The sequence below is a fragment of the Heptranchias perlo genome, chromosome 8 (assembly GCF_035084215.1).
Source record: "Heptranchias perlo isolate sHepPer1 chromosome 8, sHepPer1.hap1, whole genome shotgun sequence".
In the NCBI taxonomy this organism is placed as follows: Eukaryota; Metazoa; Chordata; class Chondrichthyes; order Hexanchiformes; family Hexanchidae; genus Heptranchias; species Heptranchias perlo.
In genome coordinates, this window is record NC_090332.1 from 49,631,863 (window position 1) to 49,649,732 (window position 17,870).

At 41.2% G+C, this 17,870-nt stretch overlaps 1 protein-coding gene across 1 annotated transcript in view; it reads left to right on the top strand.

The window, feature by feature from the left end:
* LOC137324827 (connector enhancer of kinase suppressor of ras 3-like) overlaps positions 1-17,870 on the top strand; it is a 319,399-nt gene that overhangs the window by 112,552 nt on the left and 188,977 nt on the right. The window contains exon 7 of the mRNA XM_067989554.1: positions 12,521-12,580. Coding sequence (XP_067845655.1) covers positions 12,521-12,580 — 60 coding nt within the window. The remainder of the gene's footprint in view (positions 1-12,520; positions 12,581-17,870) is intronic.

A 17,870-nucleotide genomic window follows, 5' to 3' on the forward strand; every position in this document is an offset into this window, starting at 1 on the left:
AACCTCATGGCCTGCCATATCCTTCATTATCATCAAGATAGATTATCAACCCTGGTTCACTGAGGAGTATAGGAGCATGCCAGGAGCAGCACCAAGCATACCTGAAAATGAGGTTCCCATCTGGTGAAGCTACAACACAGGACTATGTGTATGCTAAACAGCAGAAGCAGCATGCTATAGACAGCTAAGTGATCCCACAACCAACAGATCAGGTCAAAGCTCTGCAGTCCTGCCAAATCCAGTTGTGCATGGTGGTGGACAATTAGGCAACTAATAGGGAGAGGAGGAGGCTCTGTGAACATCCCCATCCTCAATGATGATGGAGCCCAGCATGTGAGTGCCAAAGAGGGGACAGAACCGCTCGCAAGCATCTTCAGCCAGAAGTGCCAAGTGGACGATCATTGTTGGCCCTCTCCTGAAGCATCCACCATCACAGATGCCAATCTTCAGCTAATTTGTTTCATTCCATGTGATATCAAGAAACAGCTGAGTGCACTGGGAACAGCAAAAGCTTTACGTCCTGACAACATGCTGACTGTGGTGCTGAAGACCTGTTTTCCAGAACTACCCATGCCTGTAGCCAAGCTGTTCCAGTACAGCTACAACACTGGTATCCACCCAACAATGACAACAATTGCCCAGGTATGTCCACAAAAAGCAGGACAAATCCAATCCAGCCAATTAACACCTTTTTTAAGCCTTCTCCCAATCATCAGCAAAGTGATGGAAGGAGTAGTCAGTGGTGGTATCAAGTGACACTTACTCACCAATAACCTGCTCACCGATGCTCAGTTTGGGTTCCGCCAAAACCACTCTGCTCCAGACCTCATTTCAGCCTTGGCCCAAATATGGACAAAAGAGCTGAATTCCAGAGGTGAGGCAAAAGTGACTGCCCTTGACATCAAGGCAACATTTGACTGAGTATGACACCAAGGAGCCCTAGTAAAACTGAAGTCAATAGGGATCAAGGGGAAAACTTCAGTGGCTGGAGTCATACCTGGCACAAAGGAAGATGGGTATGGTTGTTGGAGGCCGATCATCAACTATCTACAGCTGCTTAATCCATGACCTTCCTCTATCATAAGGTCAGAAGCGGGTCTGTTCGCTGATGATTGCAGAGTTCAGCTCAATTTGCAATTCCTCAGATAATGAAGGAGTCCATGCCTGCATGCAGCAAGACCTGGACAACATGCAGGTAAGTGGTAAGTTACATTTGTGCCACACAAATGTCAGCCAATGACCATTTCCAACAAGAGATATCATTTTCACCTCCCATTGATATTCAGTGGCATTACCATCACCGAACCTCCCCATCAACTTCCCCTCCAAGTCTCGCACCATCTGGACTTGGACAAATATTACTGTTCCTTCATTGTTGTTGGTCAAAATCCCAAGACTCCCTACCTAACAGCATTGTGGCTGTTAGGTAGGGAGCACCTTCACCATATGGACTGCAGTGGTTCAAGACCCACCACCACCTTAAGAGCAATTTGGGATGGGTAATAAATGCTGGCCATGCCAGTGACACCTGTATCCCAAGAGATTTTTAAAAAAATCCTCACCAAAGGTTTATGTAAAATTAGAGCTTTCTCACACAAAACCAGAAGCCTGCTGCAAATAACTAAAGGGGATAGTTTATTTAAAGATCTCATCTTTAAGAAAATTTCTTAAGCTTGTTAATTTATTTTGTCTAAAATAAATTGTGTGCTCATTAAATTTGGCAAGATGGGACACATTGAATGCTTTCATCCGTTGGATGAGAGTTTATATTTTGATCAGGAAAAGGAAGAGAGTCATTGGCAAAAAGTGCCATGTTGAACATCAAATTCAAGCTCTGCTGGTATGTTTCAAAAATTTTGCGCTGTAGATCACTTCCATGTTGGAAAGTGTTTGCGCCCACGATTGGGGGTTAATGAAAGATCAAATTGTAGCTGAAAGTTTAGCTAACATGCTTAATATTAGCAGCAGTGATGTTACTTCACCATTAGTTCTCCTTTGCCTTGAGTGCAAGTAGACAAAATCTGTTGCTGAACAAAAAGCTAATACTGCTTGGCAGGGATATGTGGCTCCCAAATTTAAAATGACAGGAAGGATTCTTGGACATAACATTGATCTTGTGCGCTGTAACCATGGACATTGTGAGTGCCATAAATCTGAAATAAGGTAGCTTAATATTTAATCTAGTAATACATGTTTATTATGAAGAAACCTGTCTGGGCTTGCCAGTTATGACACCAGGAAAGAATTCTTGGAATATTTTTGTTTTGTATTTGAGGAGCAGCTTTTAAATGTTAAGTTGGGGCTCACTGAGCGATGAATATTGACTACAATGTACCAATGAATTCAGTATAACTCTATTTTGATGGGACGTGGCCAGAATGCTAACCAAGGCACCATGGAGCAGGAGGCAGTCCAAAGGGATGAGTAGAAAGTTGATAGTTATGGGGGGTTTGATAATTAGGGGGTTGAAGGGTATTCTCTGCATGCGATTGAGTGCCCAGAAAGGTGTGTTGCCTACCAGGTACCAGGATAAGCAATATCTCGAATCAGTTGGAAAGGGAGGGGGAAGAACTAGTTATGATTCTTCAAAACCAACATCATAAGAGAGAACAGGAAGAAATTCGTGCTAAGGGAGTATCAGAAGCTAAGTGCTAAATTAAAATAAAGACCTCGAGGGTGGTAATTTCCAGGTTACTACCTGAGCCATGATAAACACATCAGGAAATTAAATGCGTGGCTGAATGACTGATGTAGGATGGAGGGAGTCCATTTCATGGGGCGCTCGCATCAATATTGGGACAGGAAAGCGGTGTACTGCTGGGACGGGGGTGTACCTGACTGGGCTGGGACCAAGGTCCTAGCCAAAAAGATAAATAGAGCCATGGAAAGGACTTGAACATAGGAACAGGCATAGACCATTCAGTCCCTCGTGCCTGCTCCGCCATTTGATAAGATCATGGCTGATCTGTGATCTAACTCCACATACCTGCCTTTGGCCCATATCCCTTAATACCCTTGGTTGCCAAAAAGCTATGTGTCTCAGATTTAAATTTAGCAATTGAGCTAGCATCAATTGCCGTTTGCGGAAGAGAGTTCCAAACTTCTACAACCCTTTGTGTGTAGAAATGTTTTCTAATCTCTCCTGAAAGGAGTGGCTCTAATTTTTAGACTGTGCGTCCTACTCCTAGAATCCCCAACCAGTGGAAATAGTCTCTCTCTATCCACCCTATCTGTTCCCCTTAATATCTTTTAAACTTCGATCAGATCACCCTTTTAACCTTCTAAACTCGAGAGAATACAACCCCAATTTGTGTCATCGGTCCTCGTAACTTAACCCTTGAAGTCCGGGTATCATTCTAGTAAACCTACGCTGCACTCCCTCCAGGGCTAATATGTCCTTCCAAAGGTGCGGTGCCCAGAACTGCTCACAGTACTCCAGGTGCGGTCTAACCAGGGTTTTGTATAGCTGCAGCATCACTTCTGCCCCTTGTACTCTAGTCCTCTAGATATAAAGGCCAGCATTCCATTAGCCTTCTTGATTATTTTCTGCACCTGTTCATGACACTTCAATGATCTATGTACCTGAACCCCTAAGTCCTTTTGGACATCCTCTGTTTTTAACTTTTTACCATTTAGAAAGTACCCTGTTCATTCCTTTTTTGATCCAAAGTGGATGACCTCACATTTGTCTACATTGAATTCCATTTGCCACAGTTTTGCCCATTCACCTAATCTATCAATATCACTTTGTAATTTTATGTTTTCATCTACACTGCTTACAATGCCACTAATCTTTGTGTCATCGGCAAACTTAGATATGAGACTTTCTATGCCTTCATCTAAGTCGTTAATAAATATTGTGAATAATTGAGGCCCCAAGATACATCCCTGCGGGACTCCACTAGTCACATCCTGCCAATGTGAGTACCTACCCATTATCCCTACTCGCTCAGCCAACTTCCTAACCAAGTCCGTACTTTTCCCTCGATTCCATGGGCTTCTATCTTAGCTACCAGTCTCTTATGTGGGACCTTATCAAATGCCTTCTGGAAGTCCATATAAATATCATCCATTGACATTCCCCTGACCACTACTTTAGTCACCTCTTCAAAAAATCAATCAGGCTTGTCAGGCACGACCTACCTTTCACAAATCCATGCTGGCTCTCTCCGATTAACTGAAAATTCTCGGTGTTCAGTCACCCTATCCTTAATTATAGACTCCAGCATTTTCCCCACAACAGATGTTGGGCTAACTGGTCTATAATTCCCTGTTTTCCCTCTCCTTTCTTAAACAGCAGAGTGACATGTGCAATTTTCCAATCTTGAAACCAATAAAGTGGGGGGGAGGGGGGGAGGAGGGAGAGATGACAGGTGAAACAAATGACAACCTAAAGATTTTTTTAAAAGATTTTGGACTAAGAGTACAAAAAGAGATAAAGATAATGGCCCAGAATTTGCTGTAGCTGGTCAACAAACAGAACCCGCTGTTAGTTAGACTTGCCTTTGCCCATTTGATTTCCAGGATATTTTGCACTGTGAGGGAAATGGCACAGCGTCCTCTCCAGGGCACCTGGGATCTGAGTGAACAGGACAAGCAACTGTGAATCTCCTTAACCAATCAGATTGAAGGATTGTTAAATGAACAGGGCAATGTCTGAACCAGGAAGTGTAAGTTTAATAGTGAATTCAATGTGAAATCAAATACAGAAAGAAAAAATTGGATTGAGAAAAAAGAGACAAAGAAAAAGTTTTAAAAATGTATTTACATTTTTAAAAAAATCTCCAACAATTAAAACCTGAAGGGATGAGACTCTGTTTGTAATACTTCATTTACAGTGCCAGAGAGGTTGTTTGGCAGTAATTAACACTTAGCACGCCGTTAAAAAGGGTACTTAGACTGAAATGGACAAGCCCTAACTTTTTGTGGCGAGTTTAGTCTGTATCTACTATGCAAGTACAGGAACTTCACACCATTCAATGCACTGAATGGTGAGTCAGGCAGCGAGACTCTTTTCACAAAGCTAAAGGTGGAGCAGCGCATCTCGGACAGCAGCTTCCAGATTTTCGCATTTAATTTTGCATCTGCCCTCACCTGGTGTTGCTGTGTGATTTGCACGTAAATAACGGTGAGCGCTGATGGCCTTATTTTGACGACAAATTCTGGGCCGATATAAATACTCCAGGAACAGAAAAGGTTACTGGAAGTAATAGTAAAATCCCTGTTTAAAAAATAAAGTGAGAGTAATAAAAATAAATTGGGCTGGATTCTGCTGAGTGGCGAACGAACAGTGTCTGCCGTTCATTAGACTTGCTTTGCCCATAGACTTTCTGTGAGGTTTTGCGCAGCAAGTTACTGTCAGCCAAACATTCAAAAAGCACAGTGCCCTCTACAGAGCATCTGGGACCTGTGTGAACAGGGTAAGCAACTGTGAATCTCCTTAACCAATCAAATTGAAGAATCGTTAATGAGCAGCGCAGAGTCTGAACTAGGAAGTTTAAGTTAGAATAGTGAATTCAATGTCAAATCAAGTACAGAAAGTGAAAGAGATGGAAAGAAAGATTGGATTGCGAGAGATAAGAGACCAAGACAATTTTAAAATTTATTTTACATTTAAAAAAAATTTCCAATAATTAAAAGCTGAAGGAATGAGACTCCACACTTGTAAAAGTTAATTTTCAGTGTTAGAGAGGTTGTTTGGCAGTAGTTAAGACTTGCCACGTCAATAATTGATAAATAGACTAGAATGGACAAGCTCTAACTTTTTGTGGCGAGTTTAGTCCATATCTACAATGTCAGTACAGGAACTTCACACCGTTCAATACGTTTGAATGGAGAGCCAAACGGTGTGATGCCGTTTCCACGCAGCTTACGGAGGGGCAGCGCATTTCTGGCAGCAACTTCCGGATTTTTGCATTTAACTGCACTTGTGCACTCGCCAATTTGCGCATAAATAATGGTGGGCGCTGTTAGCCTCACCTTTATTTTCACAGCTAAATCCGGCTGATTAAATTGCTTCCATAGCTACATACAGAACATCAGCGACAAAAAGTGTAGGAAATACACCATGAGGGCATATGGGCAGGGTGGGGTCAGGTACCCAAATAAGAGTTCTGTATTCAAATGCATGTAATGAAATAAAACAAATGCATGTAATGAAATAAAACAAATAAGTTAAAGCACAAATTCAGGTTAAAGGGTGCGATGTAGTAGCCATTGGAGACCTGGCTGCAAGCTGGACATGATTGGGAACTAAAGATTCCAGGCTATATGTTCTTCAGAAAGGACAAGAAAGTTGGGAAAGGAGGAGCAGTAATATTGATAAAAGGCACAATTACAACAATAGGGGATAAAAAGGACTTCAGTAAGGGTGAACAGGCAATGGAAACAATATGGGTAGAATTAAGGAACAGTAAAGATTGCTGGACTCTGGTGGGAGTTGTCTGCAGAGCTCCTGACAGGAGTGACGTAGTGGGGGATGTATAAAAATGAAGATCAGGGAAGCATGTAGCAGGAAAAGTGTGGTTATAATGGAGGATTTTAATTTTTATGTAGACTAGTTCAAGTAGTAAAGGCAATTAATTTCTAGAATGTATTTGGGACAGTATTCTGGAACAATGTGATTTAGAATCAACAAGGGAACAGGCTGTACTAGATTTAGTGACCAGTAATGAACCAGAATTAGTTAACAGTTTGACTGTAAGGGAACATATTGCAAATAGTGACCATAATATGCTTGAATTTGATGTTAGGTTTGAGGGAGAAGTAAGAGTCGCAAACCAAGACTTTAAATTTAAGTAAGGCAAACTTCAAAGGGATGAGAAATAAATTGACTGCAGTAAACTGGGCTGAACTATTAATGGATGAACCTACAGACAAATAGTGGGAAGTATTCTAAGAAGTATTTGGTACAATACCCCTAAAAGGCAAAACCTCCCCTTGTGGAGTTAAGCAACCATGTCAACAAACGAGGTAAGAGACTGTAAAAGGAAAGGCTTACACAAAAGTGGTGTAAGAGAGTGGTAAGGGGGAATTGGTCCCATTGAAGACGGATGCTGGTGCGATTATAATAGCGAGACTGGTAAGGAAATGGCAGACGTGTTAACTGAGTTCTTTTGTATTTGTTTTCACAGTAGATCAAAAGAACAATATACCAGTGGTACAAGGGAACCTAAAAATAAGGCAAGGGGAGGAACTTATTGGATTTAATATAAGTAAAATAAGAAATGATAATAGAGAAAATCATGGGAATTAAAATAAACACCCTCAGGTATTAAAAGAAACAGATGGGGAAATTGCAGATGGATTGGTCATAATTTTCCAAAGCTGTTTAGATTTGGGAATTGTGCCATTGGATTTGGATAATTGCAAATGTCATTCCATTATATAAGACAATAGGGAGAGATAAACCAGGAAACTACAGTCCTGTCTGTTTTAACGTCCATTGTGGAGATGTTATTGGAATCAATCAGGGACAGTGACCGATCATTTGAATAAGTGTGAGCTTTGGGAGAGTTGGCAAGGATTCGTGAAGGGTAGGTCATGTCTGTTAAATCTAGTTGACTTTCTCGAGGTCACTGACCAGATGGATAGAGGAGTGTCAATGGATGTTGTCTCTGGACTTCCAGAAGGATAAGGTTCTGCACAAGAGATTATTAGCATGGAATTGGAGGTAACCTTGTGACAGGTTAGCAATTGGTTGAAAGGTTGGAGATGAAGAGTAGCGATAAAGGGAATGTACTCTGGGATGTGACAAGTGGTGTTCCCCAAAAATCTGTGCTATATCTGCACTATATAAACGACTTAGATGAAGGAATAGAGATCCATATATCCAGGTTTGCTGATGACACCGTTAGGTGGCACAGTAAATTGTAGATTGGAGCATAAAGTTGCAAAAGAACATTGCTAGATTAAGTGAGTGGGCAAAACGGCCGATGGAGTTCAATGTGGGAAAGTGTGAGGTCATCCACTTTCCATCTAAAAGATGGACCAGAGTATTTTCTAAATGGTGAGATGCTAGGAACTGTGGAGGAGCAGAGAAGAATTAGGGGTCCAAGTACAGAAATCACTAAAAACTAATGGACAGGTACAAAAATAATTAGAACAGCTAATGGAATGTTGGCCTTTATGTCGAGGCCTGGAATACAAAGAGGTGGAAGACATGTTACAGTTACATAAAGTTCTAATTAGACCCCATTTAGAATATGGTGTTCGGTTCTGGGCACCGCATCTCAGGAAGGATATATTGGCTTTGGGGTGGGGGGGGGTACAGCACAGATTCAGCAGAATGATACTGGTCTTAAAGGATTAGATTAGATTGTGAGGATTAGGTTGCATAGACTAGGCTTGTATTTCCTTTTAATATAGAAGATTACGGGGTGATCTAATTGAGGTGTTTAGGATGATTAAAGGAATTGATAGACTATTTCTTCTGGTGGGGAAGTCCAGAACAAGGGGGTATAAGCTGAACAGAGGTGATGTCAGGAAGCACTTCTTCACACAATGGGTAGTGAAAATCTGGAATTCTCTTTCCCTTTCTCCTCTTTCCCCCCCCCCCCCCCCCCCAAAAAAAAAAACTGTTTAGGCTAGGTTAGTTGAAAATTTCAAAACTGAGATATACATTTTTGTTAGGCGAGGGTATTAAGGGTTACGGAACCAAGGTAGGTAGATGGATTTAAGATACAAAGCAGCCTTGATCTATTTGAATGACTGAACAGGCTGGAGCGGCTGAATGGCCTACTCCTGTTCCTAGGTTACTCAGCTTTTCAACATATAAATCAATGACTTGGATGAAGGAATAGAGTTATATGACCAAGTTTGCAGATGACACTAGGTTAGGAGGCACAGTAAGTTGTGTGGATGGGAGCAGAAAGTTACAAAGGAACATAGACAGGTTAAGTGAATGGGCAAAACTGTGGCATATGGAGTTTAATGTGAGGTCATCCATTTTCGACCCAAGAAAGACAAATCAGAATATTTTGTTAATGGCGAGAGATTAGGAGCTGTGGAGGAGCAAAGGGATTTGGGTGTCCGGATATACAAATCACTAAAAGCCAGTGCACAGGTACAAAAAGTAATGAAAAAGGCTAATAAAATGTTGTCCTTTATCTCGAGGGCTGGAATACAAAGGGGAGGAAGTGAAGTTGTACAAAGCCTTGGTCAGACCCCATCTGGAGTACTGGGTACAGTTTTGGGCACTGAACCTCAAGGATATATTGGTCTTGAAGGGTGAACAGCACACATTGACCAAAGTGATTCCAGGGTTTAAATCATTAGATTATGAGGACAGGTTACTTAAACTTGGTTTATATTCTCGAGTTTAGAAGGTAGAAAATTATCTAATTGAGGTGTTTAAAATGATGTAAGGCTTTTATAGAATAGATAGAAGCTTTTTCCTCTAGTAGGGGAATCCAGAACAAGGGGGCACAGTTTTAAAATTAGAGCTAGGCCATTCAGTAGTGAAATCCAGAAGCAATTTTTCATACAAAAGCTAGTGGAAATCTGGAATTCTTTTTCCCCCAAAATGCTTTGGATGTTAGATCAATGAAGACTGAGATCGATAGATTTTTATTAGGTAAGGGTATGAAGGGATATGGATCAAAGGCGGGTAAATGGAGTTGTGGTACAGATTACTGATGATCTCATTGAATGGCGCAGCAGGCTCCATGGGCTAAATGGTTTATTCCTGTTCCTATAATCAGCATTTTGATATTGCAGACTATACTATCTGTTCAGAAATTCACTTGTCTTTAGTTTTACAGGCCAAATGTACCTTGATTTCAATATCAGTGTACAGAAGTCAGCTCTGTACTTATGGGATTTGAATGTAATAAAGGCAGGATTCCAAGGAATCTTCTATACTTTTGGATAGCGCATTGAAGGGTTCTTGTGCATTCTGCTGAAGCATGTTAATTCCTTGGTTGTCTAAAGGGCTATAGTAAATGATGACCTAATGGGTTTTGTACAGTAGGCCTTCTGTCTGTGGAATGCTGAAACTCCATATTCACTTAAGGTGCTCAGCATCTCCAATGTTTTCTTGCCTGTACATGCTCTACCTCATTGAGAAAACCTCCTGAATAACAGAATATTGTCTCTTGCAGCCTTCATTGTCGTTCATACCTTCATCCTCCCAACTCGTGGGCAGCAAGAGGAAGGGAGAAGTGTTAATTGAGATAAAGGTTTGAGGGTAAACTGCAAAAGGCCATAAATGAATTACATAACATTGCAGCTTACAATTGAGTGTCATGGGAAGCCATTAACTGGAAGTGGAACTGTGCCAAAGTAGAACAATGATGGAATTTCAAGTTTCCTTGAAGGATACATTTTGAATCAATCTGAAAATCTGAGGCATTTCTCCTTGGTTAACAGTGGTAAAAGGCCAGACCCATTTAGTGACCCCCACGCTACAGGAGGAAGGACTAATACTCGATAAGGCATTGAATGGAAGGCCAGAATTCACAGCCAACTCAGGACCACTGGATAGATGAAAAAAGTATCATGGTGTAAGGATTGTGCTGACTGTGGCATTATGGATTTGAGAAAAATTCAGGAATATAATCCAAAAAATTGCCAGTACAAGTCTGCAGCTGTAACATGACTAGCCTACTCTACAAAATGCTGCAGAACAAGAGGCCTGAACATGCAGAGCAGCTGCACCAAGGTGCAAGCACAGCAAGGGTACTTCTGAATTCGAGCATGTAGCCTATGAATGCACACGTTAAATAACTGTTCCTCGCAGTTGCGAAACCTTTGAGCCAGCTTCCCCCCTCCCCCTTCAAGTTTTCAAGCAACCCAAGTTCCCTTTCCGTTCACCATGAAATTTTGGGGAGCGAGCTTTTGCCTTAGCGGTAGCATTCCCGCCTCTGAGTCAGAAGGTGCAGGGTTTGAGCCCCACTCCAGATAGTCCCGGAAAGTGGAAACCAAAGCTCCGGCTCTGAATTCTGGGCTGACACCCAGTTAGATGTGTGTGTCTGGGTGTTGGTGCACCCCCCCCCCCCCCACCACCAGCCCAACCTCATTGTATGAGCTGTGGGAGCCCATAAAACCCTCCTGCTGTATAGGACTAACCACCCTATCTGCTAGTATAAATATGGTTATGGCCACTGAAGGAGCATTCAGATTGTTAGTCAGCCTGTAAATCTTTCCACTACTTCGTACTATTCTCCAAAGGGGAAAGAATATGAAGATGCGAAAAACAAACAAGGTTTAGTCTAATACTTGGTTGAGCGAACAGTTTACGTCTTTTTCTTGTCTACCTGTTCCACTTGTAGCAGCAGAAACTTTTGCTGAGGTCATCACAATGTTGTAGGACACTCAGGAAATCAGTGCCTTCACAGCAGGGACATCCGAGATCCTTGTCGTCAAAGGAGCAAAAGCTGAGTTTTTTCTTTGGCTGCTAAATTAGTGTAAATATGAAATATTAACTAATTGGGAGACATTCCCTGAACTTTGAATGTAGCTGTTTTTAAAAAAGCAGCAGAACTTTTATACTGATGAATTTTTGCTGTATCAAACCAGTCCAGTTAGTAGGGTGCAATTCTCTAATATACAGTGACACTGTTCTTGGATCACTAGTCTACAGTAGCCATCTAATGACTAATATATACAGGATAGATGACTGGATCCGACGTTTGTTTGAGCAGAGATCCTGACTGAAAAATGTGTCTGTGAAGTCACTGCTGTATTAGGTATACTTGCTGAGTCTAACTATCCAATGAATTAATGGAGTGGGGAGGCAAGGGGAAGGTGGTGGTGTTACAGGAAGTAATTTTTTTTAGTTTTGAAAATCTGAATATCAATGCAAAGACTGGGCTAACCCCAACAAGCACCCCCCACTTTCCATCCACCAAATGCAGCCCCTTGCATGCAGTTCTATACTTGAAGGAGCTGATTCTGATCCCTGCCAATTCTAGCTAGAAGGTAAAAGGTGATGCTCAAATTTTCCTGTTGATTAATCTGCACCTTTCATAGATAATATTGGGTACTTAGCAGGAGGAGAAGTGCAAGGCTGAATTCTTAATATCATTGTGCTTTGCTGCATGACTGGGCTGTGCTGATGTAGCTTATTGTTGGTACCTTGCTATGAGGTCATGGTGCTTGGTGAGAATGAGAAAAAGTTACATTGCTGCAGCTCCAGAATTGTAGGGTTATGATTAATATATTTTGTAGTACTGTATATCTAAGCATATTATAGTGTATCTAAGTCTTCGCACTGCTACAGAAAGATGCAGCGTAGACTCTCAAAGTTAATGCAAGTAGAGCTAATTTGTTTATAGTGGTTCGTCCTATTATTTCTCCTCTTCCCCGATGGGTACAGATACCTATTTGAGAATTTTGCCATTGGGGTTTAATGTCTCAGAATGTAGCCCTGAACATTACATGAGTATTAGATTCTGAATGTGGAGACAAGATTTCAGAATTACATCAATGAGTCAAGTAAGCGGGGTACTCGTACTTGAGTGATAAAGCTGGTTTTTATCCTTTTTCTAATAGACCAAAATTTTTCTTTTTTTTCCCCTAGGGCATGTATATTAAATCAACCTATGATGGATTGCATGTTGTAACTGGTACAACAGAGCACGTGAGTAAGATGTTTCCTTATAATTCCAGCTTCAAATAGCAAATGTGTGATTCTAGGTTTTTAAACCAGAAACTTGAGTGAATTAGTGGATCTAGTGACAGGCATTTTAGCCGGTGTAATAGCCATACACCGTTTTTGAGGTGAAGGTGAGAGTACTGATACATCCTTTAACCTCACATGCATAAATAAAGATCCAGTTTATATATTTCACGAAGGCAGTATTTTCAGGGAAGTACTACCTTATCACATGTATATTTTTTGTAATTAATTAATTTATTACTGAATATTCCTACTTCCATAACGTGCCACCTTATAGTTTTTTAATTAACTCAAATGTAGAAAAGCTTGTATCAATACTGCACCTTCCTGTCTCCTGGCTAAACATTACCTCATGGCACAAGTGAAATAAAAATTAATTTTGCAAGCATGTACAATAACAGCTTGCATTTATACAGAGCCTTCAATGTAGAGAAATATCGCACAGTGCTTCAAAGTTACAAGCAAAATTGGACTCTGAGCTGAAGAAGGGAGGATTGGGAAAGGTAACCAAAAGCTTAATCAAAGAAGTTGGTTTGAAACAGGGTCTTAAAGGAGGAGAGGGATTTAGAGGGAATTAAGAGTGCTGTAAGGCTGCCAATGGTGGGCCAAAGGAGAAGCGTGGGCACAAGAGAATGGTCAGAGTTTGTGTGGGGGGGGTACGGGGTGCAGGGTTTATAGGGCTGCAGGAGGTCACACAGAAGGATGGGAAAGACTATGGATGGATTTAAACACCAAGATGACTATTTTAAATTTGAGACATTGGCTAAGCAGGATCCAGTGTAGATCAGTGAGGACAGGGGTGATGGCCAAATGGGACCTTGTGTGGGATAGAATATGGACAGCAGTTTTGGATGAGTTGAACTTTACGGAGGGTGGAGGGTGGGAGGCTGGATAGGAAAGCATTGGAATAATGAAGTCTAGAAGTGACAAAGGCATGGATGAGGGTTTCAGTGGCAGATGGGCTGAGGCAAGGAGCTGGAAGGCGACAACCTATTCGAGGACCATGACAAGAATAGGGAGGCCGGAGATAGGCCTGTGGTTAACGAGGATGGGGGTGGGGTTGAGGGTGGGATGTTGGAGAAGAGGGATGATGATGGTTTTGAAAGGGAGAGGGGAGGGAAGTATTTATAATGGCTAGCATGGGAGCCAGGAAGGGACGTTGAGTGGCCAGTATTTTAGTAGGAATGGGATCAGGGAAGCACGTCCGTCAATCTCATGGATGAGAGGAACTTGCATAGGAACAGGAGTAGGCTATTCAGCCCTCGAGCCTGTTCTGCCATTGAATGAGATCATGGCTGATCTGTATTCTAGCTCCATATCCCTTAATACCCTTGGCTAGCAAAAATTGTGCTAGCATCTACTGCTTTTTGTGGGAGAGAGTTCCACACTTATACCATCCTTTGCATGAAGAAGTGTTTCCTAACTTCTCTCCTCAATGGACTGGCTCTAATTTTAGGGTTATGTTCCCTTCTCATAGATTCCCCCACCAGTGGAAAAAGTTTCTGCTCGACGATTTTGCGTTGTCGTGTCTCGAAGGCCGCCTTGGAGACACACGACAATGCAAAATCGTCGAGCAGAAATTGATAGCCAAGTTCTGCACCCGTGAGGACGGCCTCAACCGGGATCTTGGGTTCATGTCACGCTACACGTTACCCCACCAGCGAACAAAAGCTATCTGTTTTTAATATAATGGGTCATTTGCTGGCTTTCTCTGCCTTCCGGATGTTTCTGCCTCTCTTTTTTCCTGTTTTTTTTTGTTGAATGTGTATTCGGGGGTTCTGCAGGTGACACCTCTCTGTCTGAACACGGTGATTGCCTTGGCAACGGGCAGTTGCAGGGGCAGTCTGTAAACACCATGTATTGTTCTATATGTATAAATGCGTAGGCCTCGAGGAGCTCCTGAACATTTACCTGAGGAAGGAGGAAGCCTCCGAAAGCTTGTAGATTTCAAATAAAAATTGTTGGACTATAACTTGGTGTTGTAAAATTGTTTACAAGTTTCCTATTTTGGTATCATCTGCAAGTTTCCACATCCCTCCCTCTAGGTCTATATTCAAATCACTGATATGTACAGTAAACAGAAGTGGCCACAGAACTGAACCATGTGATACCACTACCCACTTCCAACCACTCTGAAAAACCATCCTAACTCCTACTGTTTTTTTCCTTTCCTAACCAATTTTTTAATCAAGTTCTCTCTTTTCCCCCACCCATCCCCACTAACACCTAATTCTATACCTCTTAATCCTCTCTAGTAATCTCCTGTGTGGTATCTTGTCAAATTTCTTCAGTAACAAAAGCTTGCATTTATATAGCACCTTTCTTAATGCAGTAAAAACATTCGAAGGCGCTTCACAGCAGCATTAACAGACAAAATTTGACTCCGAGCTGCAGAGATATTAGGATAGGTGACCAAAAGTTGTTCTAAGTAGTAGGTTTAAAGGAGGAGGGAGAGGTCAATGGAGGGAATTCCAGAGCTAAGGGTCTAGGCAGCTGAAGGCACAGCCGCTGATAAGAGACCCACGAACTCTACATCCACTGCATTTCCTCCATCCTACCAAGTTTGTTGCCTCTTCAAACAATTCTGAGGTTTGTCTAGCATGATCGTCCCTTTTTGAAATCTGTGCTGGCTGCTTCTAACTATTTTCTCTTTATCTAGACACGTGGTAACTTCATCCTTAATTGAGGACTCTTAATAAAAAATAAATAAATAAGTTTTCCTACCACAGATATTAAGTTAACTGGCCTTTAATTACCCGGCCTTTAATTAGCGCTGTCTCCCTTTTTAAAAATGTGTACTACATTGACTACTCTCCAGTCCTCTGGCCTGCATCTACAATCAGAGCCCTGAAATATATAGGTCTGGTACGAGAGAACACTGAAACTGGTGATGTGAGATGCACTATGGAGACAAGTTGTTCATTATTAAGCTGAGAGCTTGATCTGTATCTGTACTTGCCAACATTACCATTACAGTGATTAATATGTATTTAGGAATATTAATAGCGGTTGGGCAGGTAAGTTTTGTTGAGGTTATTGGTTCTTGATTGTGGCTTTGGAATGGAGGCAAATTGGCAGTGACAGAAAAAAGGGGGTGGAAAAGAAGCCAACCTGGTCTACCCATATATACATCCATGATTGGGATAATATAGTTTACAGAATTTTGTTTCGTAAGGGTGGGGAGGTGAAATTCGAGATAAGGAAAAATCTAACAAGGGAAGGTAAATGGGAGTTTTTTTTCTCAATTTTTCTTTTTGACTTGGACTGAATGTTTTGGTTTTCCTGCTTGTCTAGACTTGTGACTAGTAAGGATGGGTTGTAAGAGCGTGTGCTTCATTAGTTGGCATGTGTCCTGCAAACAGCAGCAATATTGGTGCTCAGTGAATATTGTGTCAGTAAGGGCAAGTAGTGTCAATGTGTGACCAGATTGCTTCTGTTCATTAGACTGATTTGATCTTGGATGAGGTCGAAATGAAGAAAAGGATGTGTGTTGCCATATGTATCTCATTATTAAGTCAGTAATTCAATACTATTACATAGAGACCAGTCATGATGGCCAGCGAGAGGTGGTCAGTTTATAGTGTTGTCTATTTAACGGCACCTGCCGTGGCCAAAATCTTGCAGTTAAGAGAATCCAAAAGATCATCTTGATTAAACTGTAGAAATGACTTCTGAAACACCTTTTAAGTTAGCTAGCTACATGTTTAGCCTGTGTATACTCAGGCCTGTCTCTTTTTCTCTAAATGATAAATGAACTTGGCCACACAGTCAGCACTAATATCTAATTCCTACCAGTGGCATGAACATTGCAGCTGGTTAAGTGCAGTTGCTAACTGCTTTCTTTTCAAAACAATGAACCACCCAACAGTGGTTGTAATATTAAAGTGTGTGCTTTTTGGGAGGGGGAAGGGGTTCTAATTTGTATCTTCAAAATAATGTACCATGAGCTTTACTCAAAGACTACTTATTACAACTCAGGACTACAGGAGTTGTATCTCTGTACAGATAACAGTAACCCATGGCATGTATGGCTGTGGTAAATCTAGTGGTAGGTTTTGAGCTGCTGGTGTTCCAATATAATCTACCATTGATTGTCATTTTTTTTATGCTAAAAAATTTGAATTCTCTAATCATTTTGAAGCATTTGACAGGCATTTAGTTCTAGAAAATTGAATTATCTGTTTAATTTAAGCAATTTTGGATTGAGTATGGGCTCTGGATTTGAGACCTCCAAATGTATCCTGGATTGATGAATTTCCAAAAGCTTATTTTAAAGTTGAGGGGAATAATTATTTTTGCAGTAGGCATGTACAATTCATCAAACTGCATATCATCGTACCAAGGACCTACAGATTTATGGTAAAACCACAAAAAAAAATTTAATTGCTTAAAATACAAAAGTGGCCCTTCAAATGATGCCACTGAATGATGAACAGGCTTAATTTTATCCACTCCTTTTATGATTCCAGTTTCAGCAAACTGGGGTGGATGGCTGTTTCTCCAAATTGAGGGAAACTGAGGGATAGCATTTCCAGGCCAGTATTGCGCAATTAGTGTTTGATTTAAATCAGCAGAGAAGAGGAGCAGTTTGCTGCTCAGATGCAATTGGTGTGTTCATGGCTATTTCTTTTGGGTGCCCAATATCAGCATCAATTATTCCCAGACTAGTTATTCTAATAAGTCTTCAAATGTTTCATCTGACTGGTCACCATGAAAGTAGATTTCCTCAAGGTGAGTCCGGTGGCTGAAACCTATGTGGAATCCTTTAATTGTTGGCTAGGCTTATTCCTGTAAAAGGTGATTTTGTGTTGCAGTGATGCCTTTGTCTTTGCCTGTTGCCTGTACGACTTGCAACTTTTGTGTTCGTGATCTCTACCCAGATGTTCTTGCTGAGCCACGATTTGTTTTTCTGCCCTTGCTGTAGAATTTGAAATCATGTGCAGGTTTTTGTTATAATTGATTGCTCTGTTGGTACTTGGCCAAGAGGAAGACTGTAACCCAGTAGCATTGCTGCAAAAACTAGCTTCCTTAGATGCTTCATATCACAGTAGTAACTGCCATTTATTGAAAACAATACTGGTTCTGGGCTGTATATTAAACAGCTGGTTTAACGTACATAGCAATCTCAAGATTTTCTAATTAAATATACAAATATACCTAGAATCAAAGAATGATATAACACAGAAGGCAGCCATTCGGCCCATCGTGCCTGTGCCGGCTCTTTGAAAGGGCTATCTAATTAGTCTCACTC